This window comes from Podarcis raffonei, chromosome 5 (genome assembly GCF_027172205.1).
Source record: "Podarcis raffonei isolate rPodRaf1 chromosome 5, rPodRaf1.pri, whole genome shotgun sequence".
NCBI lineage: Eukaryota > Metazoa > Chordata > Lepidosauria > Squamata > Lacertidae > Podarcis > Podarcis raffonei.
In genome coordinates, this window is record NC_070606.1 from 10,584,512 (window position 1) to 10,599,258 (window position 14,747).

The following is a 14,747-nucleotide window of genomic DNA, read 5'->3' on the forward strand; positions in this document are numbered from 1 at the left end:
TCACAATCGCCTATAAATTGCAGAGCAGCACAGTCAAGCCAGGGGTTGAGGAATGTAAGGCCTCATTCCGGGTGTGTCCATGAGGCACACAGAATTCTGGGACACCTGAATTTTGCTGATGTAATTAAGACAAAGAATATTGTTAATGGCCTCAACTTAAAACCATGTAAATTCTTTATGCAATGTCTATCCTGTTGCAAGAATAAGATTAAGGTTGCACGCAAGGGTAGGTGCTCAGATAGGAAAGTAACTGAGCCATTTGAGCGTGTACATTGTGATTTAGTTGGGCCACTCCCACCATCATTAGGAGGTTCTAAGTACTGGCTTACTCTGATAGACCAGTATAGTAGATATTGTTGGACTTATGCAATAGCTGAGAAGTCCCAAGCATTTGAGAAGTACAAAGTTTTTTGCAACTGGGTAAAAACGCACTTTAACAAACCTATTAAGAACCTGTTTTCTGACCGGGGTGGAGAATTTGTTTCTGAGGATTTTGAGAATATCCTGGAAGCGCAGGGGACTACTCATGAGTTATCTTGCCCCCGAAGTCCCTGGCAAAATGGGCTTGTTGAAGTTGTGCAGTGTGACCTACAGGCAGGGGTTAAAACGTATCTGCACGATGCTAATCTGCCCAAAGACTTTTGGGCTGAAGCGCTTAATGCGTTTTGTTATGTTAGAAATCGCAGTTATCATTCTGGTTTAGATGTCACCCCCTATGAGAAGCTGTTTAAAAAACGCCCTAATCTGAAATACCTACGCATTTGGGGTTCAGATGTAATTATGCATTATCCCGCTAAACAGAAATTGGGTGAACGTAGTGTCCAGGGAAAATTAATGGGCTACCAGCAGGGGGCGTACAGAATTTACATACCAGCAACTGGCAAATTTCATATTACCAGAAGCATGATACAAACTGTAAATTGGAATGGAGTTGCTGTCTTCCAAGATACTGATGGTATAGATAATACTGAGGAAGAAGAGGAAGAAGCAGCAGCAGGAGGAAATGGTGCTTCTGAATTAATGGGAAAAGACAAAAAGTCTGTTGAATCTGATTTGTTTGATGATTTAAAGTCACAGGCACCCAAGGGGAGGTTAGATTCTCTTGAGTTTTCTGATCCTGAGCTTAGCCTACAGGCATCTCTTCAATCTGACAATGATTTACAACCTGAAACTAGTGGTTCACTTAGTCCCATTAAGTCTGAGGAGTCTGACTCTCCTTCCGGACTGAGACGTTCAGATAGAAAGAGACAGAAGCCACAACGTTTTGCAGATGAACATTTTAATACTGTGTATGCCAATAAGGCAGTTTTTGAGCCAAAAAGCTACAATGATGTTCAGAAATTACCTAAGCAACAAGCTGCAAATTGGTATAAAGCTATGAACTCTGAGATAGCTTCTTTAAAAGAGCATAACACTTGGTCTCTTGTACCACAAACCCCAGATATGAGACTTATTGATTCAAAATGGGTTTATAGAGTTAAAATGAATGACAAAAATGAAGTTGTAAGGTACAAAGCAAGACTAGTTGCTAGGGGTTTTCAACAAATTCCAGGCGAAGATTATGATTTGTGTTATTCACCAAGCGTAAAATATGAAACAGTTAAGCTTTTGTTAAAAGATGCATCACAACGTGGACATTCTGTTTATCACCTAGATATAAAAACTGCATATTTGTTTGCAGATTTAAAAGAACAAATTTTTATGCGTGTTCCTGAAGGCATAGACGCCGCTGAAGGTTTGGTATGCAAATTAAACAAATCCCTTTATGGTCTGCACCAAAGTGGAAGGAATTGGCACCAAACTTTAGCAAAAGAATTGCTGGATATTGGTTTTTCACAAGGAAAGGCAGACAACTGTGTGTTTATAAAGGAAAGGGCAAACTCTGTAACAAAAATATGTGTGTATGTAGATGACGTGTTAATTTCTACAAAAACTAAACAGGAATATGAACTGGTAGTATCACAGTTACAGAAGAAATTTGATGTGGTGGAATTAGGCATAGCTAAAAATTACTTATCCATGCAAATTGAGAAAGGCAAAAATGGATCTTTTCTGGTTCATCAAACTGCAAAAATTGATGATCTTGTTGAAATGCTATGTTTAGAAAATGCAAATGGCAAGGAAACGCCTATGGTGTGTGGTTTCACCTTTACAGGTGAAGATAAGCCATTTCCTAACAAAACTTTGTATCGTTCTGCTATAGGCAAGCTAAATTTCATTCAAAGAATCTCAAGACCAGATATAACTTATGCTTTTCACTTTCTGGCAAAATTTGTGGAAAAGCCTACTACACAATGTTTCTCTGCTCTTAAGAGAGTGGTAATGTACCTTAAACACACCAAACATTATAGGTTGCAGTTTACAACATGTATTGACAAAGGTTTTGAAATTTTCTGCGATGCATCTCATGCAGTGGAACAAAATAATTGCAGGGGTGTGTCTGGTATGGTATTTTGTTATAACGGTTGTCCATTTGAATGGAAGTCCCAGACACAAACCATTATTTGTCTCTCCACAACAGAGAGTGAATTATGTGCATGCGTTCAGGCCACTCATGATGTAGAATGGTATCTGCAAGTATTTGCAGACCTACAGATGCAAGTAACACTACCAGTAAAAGTTTACCTTGATTCCCAGAGCGGACTTGCTATCCTGTGTTCAGAGACCAATACGCAGCGCACTAGAGTCTTAAGGTTACGTTTACAGTTTGTAAAGAAACTAATTGCTGACGAAATGATTGTATTTGAATATGTTCCAGGTGACAATCAAATTGCGGACATTTTTACTAAAGCACTTCCAAAGGTTACACATGAAAGACATGTACAAAATATGCTTTATGTTTTAGTTCCACAATGATGAACCGCAGGGGAAATGTTGAATGGTTTATTTAAATGTAAAGGTTCATCATTGTTCCACCCGATGTGTATGTCTTTAAGGGGCCAGAGCAAGGGCCAGAGTAAGATAACGAGACCCAGCTTTACAGCTGTGAAACGTAGCAGGTGCTGCTGAGTTGTATTTGATTAAGGTGTGTCAGCATTTGGGTGTAGTATATAAGGAGCAGCACCTAGCTCTCCCATTACCCTGGGGGATGGGTTGGTGGTTGGGTCTGGTTTGGTTGTTAATGTATTTAGTGTAAAAGGAGTTTTTGTTTTTCTTATTAAAACCTTGCTTAAGTTATTTTTGAGTCCTTTCTTTTTAATGCATGGTCTCCCCAGCAAGCTCTCTGCAGCGTTACCATACTGCAAACAGCCAACAGGTCTAGTCTGAGAAAAGGTTGAAGGCAGTGGGTGTGAAAAAGCAGAGACATCACCTTGCCAACAAAGGTCCGTATAGTTAAAGCCATGGTTTTCCCAGTAGTGATGTATGGAAGTGAAAACTGGACCATAAAGAAGGCTGATCACCGAAGAATGGATGCTTTTGAATTATGGTGCTGGAGGAGACTCTTGAGAGTCCCATGGACTGCAAGAAGATCAAACCTATCCAGCCTGCAGGAAATCAGCCCTGAGTGCTCACTGGAAGGACAGATGCTGAAGCTGAGGCTCCAATACTTTGGCCACCTCATGAGAAGAGAAGACTCCCTGGAAAAGACCCTGATGTTGGGAAAGATGGAGGGCACGAGGAGAAGGCGACGACAGAGGATGAGATGGTTGGACAGTGTTCTCAAAGCCACCAGCATGAGTTTGACCAAACTGTGGGAAGCAGTGGAAGACAGGAGTGCCTAGTGTGCTCTGGTGCATGGGGTCATGAAGAGTCGGACACGACTAAACGACTAAACAACAACAATGAAGAGAAGCTAGACATCCTCTGGGGTGCTCAGTTTAGAACATCTGAACAGCTCCTCAAGAAGAACAGAATGGTATTGATGAGGTAAATCTTAAGAAAGCAGTGATGGGAGGTATGGAGCACACGATGTTAAGAGATGACTGGAGGAACCTAACACATCCTATAAGGGCCCAGTCGCCAGTGCCAGATTTGTCATGGGAGGACTAGGATCAGCCAAGACATCAGCTCCATCCATTGGGTTCCTCTAAACCAGGCATGGCCAAACTCAGCCCTTCAGCCGTTTTGGGACTACAACTCCCATCATCCCTAGCTAATAGGACCAGTGGTCAGGGATGATGGGAATTGTAGTCCCAAAAACATCTGGCGGGCCAAGTTTGGCCGTGCCTGCAAACAGTGGGATTCTCTGATTTTGTGATGGAGTACAACAACAACAACAACAACAACAACAACGTATGTATTAAGACAAAGTGTGCCCCAAAATGAAATGATTAGTAAAAACAACATACAAAATGCATTGCCAGTGGAAATGTGTATATTGCAGGAGAAACGCACATTGAAGTGCTGCAGAATTTTTGTAAGGACTTCCTCCCCCCCCCCTTTTAATGGCAAACTGCTGTGGAAAAGCAACAAACAGAACTCAATACTGGAAAAATGAGAAATGGAGAAAGGCCAAATTTGAGAGATTCATCCATACCTAATTGCTAAAGCTGCAAACAGTGTATTTTACCAGCTCCTTGTGTGCTGGGGGACGCAGCTTAATTTAGGATGCTGGACATCAGATTGTAGTTTTAAATATAGCATTTTTGAAATATTTAAATATTTAATGTTATATATGTGTGTGTGTGTGTGTGTGTGAAATTTAATTTTTAAAATGTTTTACTGATGTACATTCTTCAATGCAAACTACTTTGAGAGACAGTCTTGCCTGAAAAGCTGTAGAGTTGTATAGCACCCTTTAATTTTATTTTATTTTATATACATGCATATTTATGTATAGGATACATAAGGATAATCCACTGTTTCTTCTTTGCTCTTTGCTAGTTTCTGGATTATACGATACTACACTACACTAGCTAACATGATGCATAATCTATCACATGTTCTCTTTAAGAATCCTTTTGCTACAAATCTGCTAAATATGCAACTCTTCAGTGAATTTATGCAGATAATTTTTTGCAGAGCTCTTTCTTGTGACTGGGTCTTCTGCTTAATTCATACATATAGCGATATGACAGCCCCTTTCAACACTGTATATAAACTCTTGTCAGAGCATTGAGCCATTCAGAAATCAAGGAATTCCAAAGGGGCTTTGGAAATAATCCATTACCAATAATACAAAAGTATTTTCAATGCTACTGCAGTATTCTGACACATACAGAATCACCTCACCCCGTCAGATTATCTTCCTTGCTTGAAGATTTCATCAACGCAATTAGACAGATTGGACAGAAAGCTCAAAATCGAGGTGTTGGATTTGTCAGGTACTGATGTCAAGCAATACAACCGTTTATTCTCATGTGCCATTTTTAGAGCCTTTTGTTGTTATTTTCGGATTTTTGCATGGTTCTTCAGCCCTCAAAGCATTGGTGGCTAAAAGGGCGTAGCCAGGAAATTGGGGGGGGGCAGAACCTCAGATTTCTATTGATTTTTATTGAAAAAAATCATGGGAGGCTATCCATTTTTAAACTCTACCCCCCTCTTGTTTTTAAAGAGGACATTTCTAGCCTGATAAAGGAAGGGAAAGTGTAGAAGTGAGGACTCAGTTTTTGTACAAGGAAGTTGGAAGGTGTGCCCTGATCAGAGGAGTAACTCATTAAACAAAGCAAAGTAAGAAGGTAAAAGTAAAGGGACCCCTGACCATTAGGTCCAGTCGTGGCCGACTCTGGGGTTGCTGCGCTCATCTCGCTCTATAGGCCAAGGGAGCCGGCATTTGTCCACAGACAGCTTCTGGGTCATGTGGCCAGCATGACTAAGCTGTTTCTGGCAAACCAGAGCAGCGCACGGAAACGCCGTTTACCTTCCCGCCAGAGCAGTACCTATTTATCTACTTGCATTTTTTTGGTGCGCTTTTGAACTGCTAGGTTGGCGGGAGCTGGGACTGAGCAACGGGAGCTCACCCCGCTGCGGGGATTCGAACCGACGACGTTCTGATGAGCAAAAGCGTTCAGGAAGGCATGGTGGCAGGTTTGTGCATCTGAAGAGAAGGAGTATTACTTACGCCACAATTTATATATCTATTTAGAGTATTTCAAGAACACATAGAACCAAACAGCGGCCCAGCTGTGCCCATCTCTTACATTACTTCCATTATGTGCTAGTGAGTCTGTTTCATTTTGTTTCTTTTTCTGAAGGGAAGTTTTTAATGTGTGGCATTTTAATGTATTTTTAATCTTTGTTGGAAGCTGCCCAGAGTGGCTGGGGAGGCCCAGCCAGATGGGCAGGGTACAAATAATAAATTATTATTATTATTATTATTATTATTATTATTCGCTTGTTCTGTTCTGAAAATGTGCAGGGAAGCAATAGTATGGGCTAACTGGTGTCAATTCTTCCCAGCATGGACATAGCCAGGATTTTTTTTTTAACAAGGGCAGAACCTCTGTTAGCTATGTATCTTGATTGATTTTATTGACTTAGCTGCCCCTTCCTGACCCCCCTTGGCTACGCCCCTGCTTCCCACCCTAGTGTTGCCAGGTACACCAGCAGGGAAATGACCTAGAACTGCTGATGTTGATATTATTATTATTTTATACTATCCTAATGATTGTTGAATGTTACTTTTTTGATGCAGGTTGCATATTTTAAAGTTATGTTTTATTATCACATGTACTATTGCATTAGATTGTTATAAGATGCACATTTTTTGTTTGTTCAGCTGGTAAACCGCCTTGAGTATTGTAAGACAGAAACACGGTGAACAAATTAAAAATGAGGATGAGGAGGAGGAGGAAGGACAGGGTATAAATTTTAATAAAAGCAATGGTAGCAATGATGATGGTGATGATAACCGCAACTGCCAGGGTGTTTAAGGAGCTGGATCTTGAAGGTAGTCACCGTATTTTTCGCTCTATAAGACGCACCAGACCATAAGATGCACCTTGTTTTTGGAGGAGGAAAACAAGAAAAAAAATATTCTGAATTTCAGAAGCCAGAACAACAAGAGGGATCACTGCGCAGTGAAAGCAGCAATCCCTCTTGCTGTTCTGGCTTCTGGGATAGCTGCGCAGCCTGCATTCGCTCCATAAGACGCACACATATTTTTAGGAGGGAAAAAGTGAGTCTTATAGAGCAAAAAATACGGTAATTCCACTCTGGGGGTGGGGTGGCTCCCCACTCCTCAGAGTCAGTGAAGAGAACATTGTTTGAATCAATTGATTTGTGATAGCTATAATCAATAATAATCAAGCCCATGCGAAAGGCTGGGCTGGATGAATCCCAAGCTGGAATTAAGATTGCCGGAAGAAATATCAACAACCTCAGATATGCAGATGACACAACCTTGATGGCAGAAAGTGAGGAGGAATTAAAGAACCTTTTAATGAGGGTGAAAGAGGAGAGCGCAAAATATGGTCTGAGGCTCAACATCAAAAAAACGAAGATCATGGCCACTGGTCCCATCACCTCCTGGCAAATAGAAGGGGAAGAAATGGAGGCAGTGAGAGATTTTACTTTCTTGGGCTCCATGATCACTGCAGATGGTGACAGCAGCCACGAAATTAAAAGACGCCTGCTTCTTGGGAGAAGGGCAATGACAGGCCTAGACAGCATCTTGAGAAGTAGAGACGTCACCTTGCCAACAAAGGTCCGTATAGTTAAAGCCATGGTTTTCCCAGTAGTGATGTATGGAAGTGAGAGCTGGACCATAAAGAAGGCTGATCGCCGAAGAATTGATGCTTTTGAATTATGGTGCTGGAGAAGACTCTTGAGAGTCCCATGGACTGCAAGAAGATCAAACGCATCCATTCTTAAGGAAATCAGCCCTGAGTGCTCCCTGGAAGGACAGATCGTGAAGCTGAGGCTCCAGTACTTTGGCCACCTCATGAGAAGAGAAGACTCCCTGGAGAAGACACTGATGCTGGGAAAGATGGAGGGCACAAGGAGAAGGGGGCGACAGAGGACGAGATGGTTGGACAGTGTTCTCGAAGCTACAAACATGAGTCTGTCCAAACTGCGGGAGGCAGTGAAAGACAGAGGTGCCTGGCGTGCTCTGGTCCATGGGGTCACGAAGAGTCGGACACGACTAAACGACTAAACAACAACATAATCAAACCTGCCATTCTCTCAACTTAAGTTGGTCTTGGAGTACAGTGATATGAAATACATAAGATCCTGGCGAGTGACTTAATGAAGAACCTATGACATCGCCTCATAAACATCTCAACAAACCCAGTTTCAGATTTTCTACAAATCAGCACGCTCCTCAGACCTTATCTAGGTAAAGGTAAAGGGACCCCTGAACGTTAGGTCCAGGCGTGACCGACTCTGGGGTTGCGGCGCTCATCTTGCTTCATTGGCCAAGGGAGCCGGCGTACAGCTTCCGGGTCATGTGGCCAGCATGACTAAGCTGCTTCTGGTGAACCAGAGCAGCACACGGAAACACTGTTTACCTTGCACTTTGACATGCTTTCAAACTGCTAGGTTGGCAGGAGCTGGGACCGAGCAATGGGAGCTCACCCCATCACGGGGATTCGAACCATCAACCTTCTGATCAGTAAGCCCTAGGCTCTGTGGTTTATCTAGCCAAGCCAAATACCACAAATAGCATACAGAGAAATCAAAGAGGCTGGTTCAAAGGGCAATGCAAGGATGCAAATAGAGATCTGCTAAGGGCTATTAGAATCTATCGGGGAAAACCTTCCCTATTCGTCATTTATTGCGGTTGTGTGTGCGGGCAAATGATAATGATAATAATAATAATAATAATAATAATAATAATAATTTATTAATTTATTAATTATACCCAGACCATCTGGCTGGGTTTCCCCAGCCACTCTGGGCAGCTTCCAACAAAGTATTAAAATACAGTAGTCTGTTAAACATTAAAATACAGTAGTCTGCTAAACATTAAAAGCTATGCAGATAGGTTTCTTTTTCTCGGACATAACCCACTCAGCCTTCCTCTCTCTCCTTGGCTAAAATACCGATGAAAAGAATATGGCATGTCGCACATGCTACCTGGAAATCTGTTGAGGTTCAATGCCAGTGAATAATAATAATAATATATTATTTCCTGGGCTTTCCCAGCCACTCTGGGCGGCTTCCACAAAGACCAAAAATACACTAATATGTCATACATTAAAAACTTCCCTGAACAGGGCTGCCTTCAGATGTCTTCTGAATGTCAGGTAGTTGTTTATCACTTTGACATCTGATGGGAGGGCATTCCACAGGGCGGGTGCCACTACCGAGAAGGCCCTCTGCCTGGTTCCCTGTAGCTTTGCTTCTCGCAATGAGGGAACTGCCAGAAGGCCCTCGGCGCTGGACCTCAGCGACCCGGCAGAATGATGGGGGTGGAGACGCTCCTTCAGGTATACTGGGCTGAGGCCCTTTAGGGCTTTAAAGGTCAGCACCAACACTTTGAATTGTGCTCGGAAACATAAATAATACCATTTCCCCTTTCAAATAAGAGGAATTTATTCCCTTTTTTTCATACCTTTATGGGCAATGCCTACTGCATATTCAAAATGTCTGCAATTTATGATTACTGAACACTGAGATAAATGACACATTAGAAGGCTCCAAAATGGCTCTAATGAAGAATCATGAGTAATACATCTGGTGACAGGCAAAGAAAAGGTTTGGGGATATATGGAGCATTGACTTTATGGCACTGCATCTAGGTTATAGCTACCTTTCTGGTTATCAAAACATGAGTGGCAGAATGAAAATAGCCATTCAGGGAGCGAACCTGCCACAGTTTAAGCCATAGGTAGGCAAACTAAGGTCCGGGGGCCAAATCCGGCCCACGGATGGTCCGGGAATTTTTTTTTAATATGATTTTTATTGAAATTTACAATCACCAACCAACCCCCATCACCCATCACCAAAACACCACATCTTGTTACATGTATCCTACTTGGTGTTTCATAGATCCATTAGCTTCCATCCTTCCCTTCCACCAGTTTTCCTATTCCATTCTATAGTTTACAGATTCTTTAATTATAAATTATGCCATGACATGAGAATTATTTCAATCCTGCCAACGTTTTCATATTTGTACAATTCTCACTTATATAAACCATAAATTTACTCCATTCTTTTTGGTACTTTGTCTCCTCCTGATTGCGAATTCTGTGTGTCAATTTAGCCATCTCAGCATACTCAACCAACTTTATCTGCCACGGACGGTCCGGGAGTTAGCAGGTTTTTACATAAGTTGAATGTGTCCTTTTGTTTAAAATGCATCTCAGGGTTATTTGTGGGGCATAGGGATTTGTTTATTTCCCCCCCCCAAAATATAGTCTGGCCCCCCACAAGGTCTGAGGGACAGTGGACTGGCCCCCTGCTGAAAAAGTTTGCTGGCCCCTGGTTTAAGCCCTTGTAACTCTCATTTACATCAGTATAATCATACATATTTTTCTGGGAACAAATGCCCTGAACTCAATGGAACTTACTCCTGAGTAGACATGTATAAACTTGGTCTGCAAGTTATGCTGCATAGGATTGCACCTTAATAATGTTTAACTCAATGTGCATCATTAATTTGCAACAGTGTAACTTAATGCCGAATTGTTTCTTTCCTATAGTAGTGATGAACAAACCTTTTAAACTAAAGGCTGTCCCCATAATAGGAAGTATAATCTATTCCTATTTGCAATGGCCTGACTAGTGGTAGATCAAAGGAGACTTGAACCCGTTAGTCAATTAAAAACAATTAAAAATTAAAAAATAATTGGATGATCCCCTTTTCATTATTATTCCCAAAATTTGTAATACTGTGTGTTCTGGAGTGTCTTGTGAAATCTGGTGATTGATACTGCTGGAACTCTTTCCGCCCTAACACAAATTTATTGACATAATTAAAAAAACAAAAAACTGCCTCTTCCTGGGCATCTAACAAAAACTGCTTTCTCAAGCCTTTGTTTTGCATAATACAAACAGCAAATAAGAGGCACTTGGGAGGGTGTGAGTGTGTGGGTGTGTACAGAGTCAGGTTTTATTGATGAATAGCAAAAAAAATAATACATGTTTTGATTTCCTTTATTGCTGTCTCCTTATTGAAACTGAAAGCAATACAAAGGTATTTTAAAGCTGTTGAATTGACTGATCCTGCTCCGATACTCGTGCAACAAATGTGAGAAGCTCCCTGAAAACAGTTGGAAGGCATCAAATTAGAAATCAATGGCTACATCTCCAGTCAGGTAAATTATTAGGCCTTGAAGTGCACAGCCATTCTGAGAGTTAATTGTATTCTTCTATAGTATAGTGTGTACTGCATTATGTGTCAGCTGACCCAGCCAGGCAGCGGAGCTGAACTGAATATTTTGTTTGACATCCACCTCCTCAGCCTTTCTCATAAAGCCCGTACAATCTAATTGGAGGCAGTTTTGCTTTTTCAATATATATATATATATATATATATATATATACGTACTTTTTACATACATCACTGATGCTCTAGGGAACACAAAAGGTTTCCTGATTAGAGTTGTCTTGTAGTCCTCTTACTAGTTGTCCTAGAACAAAAGCAATCTCTAACTTAGAACACTGTAGTTGCCTTAATAATAATAATAAATGAAAAGAAATGACTGCGCTTTTAGAACAAAATATAATTAAAATCTAGCAGGGTGGTTTGAGCAGAGGGCTCCCCCCTTTTTTTAATTTGGAGCTGGTAAGACTGATACATTTTTATGTGTAGACCTTGTATACCCCCCCACCAAAGCACTTTTTATATTTCTAAAATATATCTCTTTCCCTTAAATTATCTTTAAGTGGTTCCTTAGGAATGTGGAAAGGAGTTTACTTCTCTTTTAGATATTTCTGTTACCAGATGCCAACTTTGTGGCATTGCCCAGTATTTGGCTTTTTGTATTTGGTGCATTCATACAATTGCACTGAGATAATTTATTACGGTCGGGAGACCAGCTTATAAAACACACTTGGTGGTACAGTCACAGAAGAAAAATAGACAATTAAAACAATGTACAACAATAAATTTGTAAACCATGTACAACAATAAACTATCCCAGGGAGTTGACCCAGAGTCACCCATGGAACCGAGTTCGGGAATTTTCATGACGGGCTATTTTGAGTTGGGAGATGGTCTGCACCTACAGATCTGCACACAGAATCTGGCAACCATCCAGGTCATCTTCTGATCTTTGCCTGACAGGAAAAGGTCAAATTTTTGCTTTTGCGGGAGGTCGGCAAGCCTCACCAGTAGGGGATCAATGATCTTACTGCGTGCCTCTTCATAAAAGGGACATCTACAGATCAAGTGTTCTGGGCTTCCCATCTCTCCCAATGGACAGGTGCAAAGTCTCTGAGCATATGGGACTTTTCTAAAGGTTCCTTCCAGGACCGGCGAGGGTGTTTTTTTCTTCTTCTTTCTCCTAGCCCTTGAAATCAATTGCACTGATTTCAAGGGCTAGGAGAAAAAAACACAAAGGAGTAGGCAGAGAAAGGCCCAAGTATGCCCTGTTTTTAGGGGGAAATGCAACAAGCTGATTTGCCCACTCAGCAGTTGCAGTGTCAGATGCACCCACTGGCCAATTCTGCCAACTACAATTTACAGTGGGAGACTCTGTGTGTGTGTGTGTGTGTGTGTGTGTGTGTGTGTGTGTACAAGGGCACTAACTTGGCTGTTGACTCAAGTCCTATTGAAAGTAAAGGCGGTCCTACAGCGGCAATATTCCCTGTTCCCTAATATGCAGGACTTGCCTGCCAATTCCAATTAATTCTGAAAATTATCAGGCGTAGGAAAGATTTATCCACCCTGCACGTGACATCCTTATTCTTCTTCTTTGTAGCCGAGTAAGATTGTATCCATGAACACAGTCTTAACAGTGAGTCCGTAAGTGACTGTGGAGGCCAATTCTGGATCCACACGTCCTTCCACAGTGGGGACATAGGTTTCCGGGTGGGAGTTGATCATGGTGAAGGCTTGCCAAGCATGCCTTCCTCTTAGCACATTTCTCCCTTGCATCCTGAGTTCGAGTGTCTTCAAAGTCCATGACACCTTTGGTAAAGGCTGTTCTCCAACTGGAGCGCTCGCAGGCCACCGTTTCCCAGTTGTTGGTGATTATACTACATTTTTTAAAAGATTTCCCTAGAGAGATTCTTTAAATCTCTTTTGTTGACCACCGGCACTACGCTTTCCATTTTTAAGTTCGGAATAGAGTAGTTGCTTTGGAAGACGATCATCAGGCATCTGCACAACATGACCAGTCCAACGAAGTTGATGTTGAAGAATCATTGTTTCAACACTGATGATCTTTGCTTCTTAGTTAGTTCGCCTGTCTTCCCAAGTGATATGTAAAATTTTCGGAGACACCGTTGATGGAATCTTTTGAGGAGTTGGAGATGGCGCTTATATGTGGTCCACGTTTCACAAGCACACAGCAAGGCCGGTAGTACAATAGCTTTGTAAACAAGTGTTTCGGTTTCCCTGCTGCGAATGTCCCGCTCCTCACCCTGCGCTTCAATCGAGAGAAAGCTGCACTTGCGGAGCTCAGGCGATGCTGGATTTTGGCATCAATGTCGGCCCTTGTGGGAAGGTAACTAACTGCCCTGGTGTTCTTGTTGTTTAGTCGTTTAGTCATGTCCGACTCTTCGTGACCCCCTGGACCAGAGCACGCCAGGCACTCCTGTCTTCCACTGCCTCCCGCAGTTTGGTCAAACTCATGCTGGTAGCTTCCGAGAACACTGTCCAACCATCTCGTCCTCTGCCGTCCCCTTCTCCTTGTGCCCTCCATCTTTCCCAAAATCAGGGTCTTTTCCAGGGAGTCTTCTCTTCTCATGAGGTGGCCAAAGTATTGGAGCCTCAGCTTCAGGATCTGTCCTTCCAGTGAGCACTCAGGGCTGATTTCCTTCAGAATGGAGAGGTTTGATCTTCTTGCAGTCCATGGGACTCTCAAGAGTCTCCTCCAGCACCATAATTCAAAAGCATCAATTCTTTGGCGATCAGCCTTCTTTATGGTCCAGCTCTCACTTCCAGAGAGCCAGTGTGGTGTAGTGGTTAAGAGCGGTAGCCTTGTAATCTGGGGAACCGGGTTCGCATCTCCGCTCCTCCACCTGCAGCTGCTGGGTGACCTTGGGCCAGTCACACTTCTTTGAAGTCTCTCAGCCCCACTCACCTCACAGAGTGTTTGTTGTGGGGGAGGAAGGGAAAGGAGAATGCTAGCCGCTTTGAGACTCCTTAAAGGGAGTGAAAGGCGGGATAACAAATCCAAACACTTCTTCTTCCATACATCACTACTGGGAAAACCATAGCTTTCACTATACGGACCTTTGTTGGCAAGGTGATGTCTCTGCTTTTCAAGATGCTGAAGTTAGGAGAAGTATATGTGTGACTGCACCCGCGGCGAGCCTCTTGCGCTTGCAAACGGGACGCTTTGGGGCGAAAAGCGCCTCCCCGCCGCGCGCTCCCCTGCGCGCTCCCGCCTTCCCGCGCTCCCTCCCGCCCCTTCTGCTTTCCGGGGACTTTGAGGAGGCAGGAACCAGAAGACCAACGCCTGCCTGGCTGCCTGGAGCTCCTCCCGCGCCTCCTCCTCCTCCTCCTCCCGGCCTCCGTTCTTGGCGAAGCGTCTGGGCCGCTTGGCGAGCGGGGAGAGCGACGGCGCCGCCATATGCGCCGCACTGCGCCCCAGACGCCGCCGCCGCCGCCGGAGGAGCCGTGCCCCTGACAGCGCGGTTCAATGGGCAGCTCCCACCTCCTCAACAAGGGCTTGCCGCTCGGTAAGGACCCGCCCGGCCAGGCCCTGCCTTGCCCGGCCTGGGTCGTGTGGCGCGGCCGGCGGGCGCTT

The 14,747-nt window shown here is 43.1% G+C and overlaps 1 protein-coding gene across 4 annotated transcripts in view; it reads left to right on the forward strand.

Moving 5' to 3' along the window:
* Nucleotides 1-14,476: 14,476 nt before the first annotated feature.
* CTBP1 (C-terminal binding protein 1) overlaps nt 14,477-14,747 on the forward strand; it is a 58,782-nt gene continuing 58,511 nt past the window's right edge. For 3 of the 4 annotated variants that reach the window (XM_053387782.1, XM_053387779.1, XM_053387780.1), the window contains exon 1: nt 14,477-14,679. Coding sequence is in view for 2 of the 4 variants with exons in the window: in XM_053387779.1 (XP_053243754.1) it covers nt 14,640-14,679 (40 nt within the window). In the remaining 2 variants the exon portion in view is untranslated. The remainder of the gene's footprint in view (nt 14,680-14,747) is intronic. The other variant, XM_053387781.1, reaches the window with a different exon arrangement.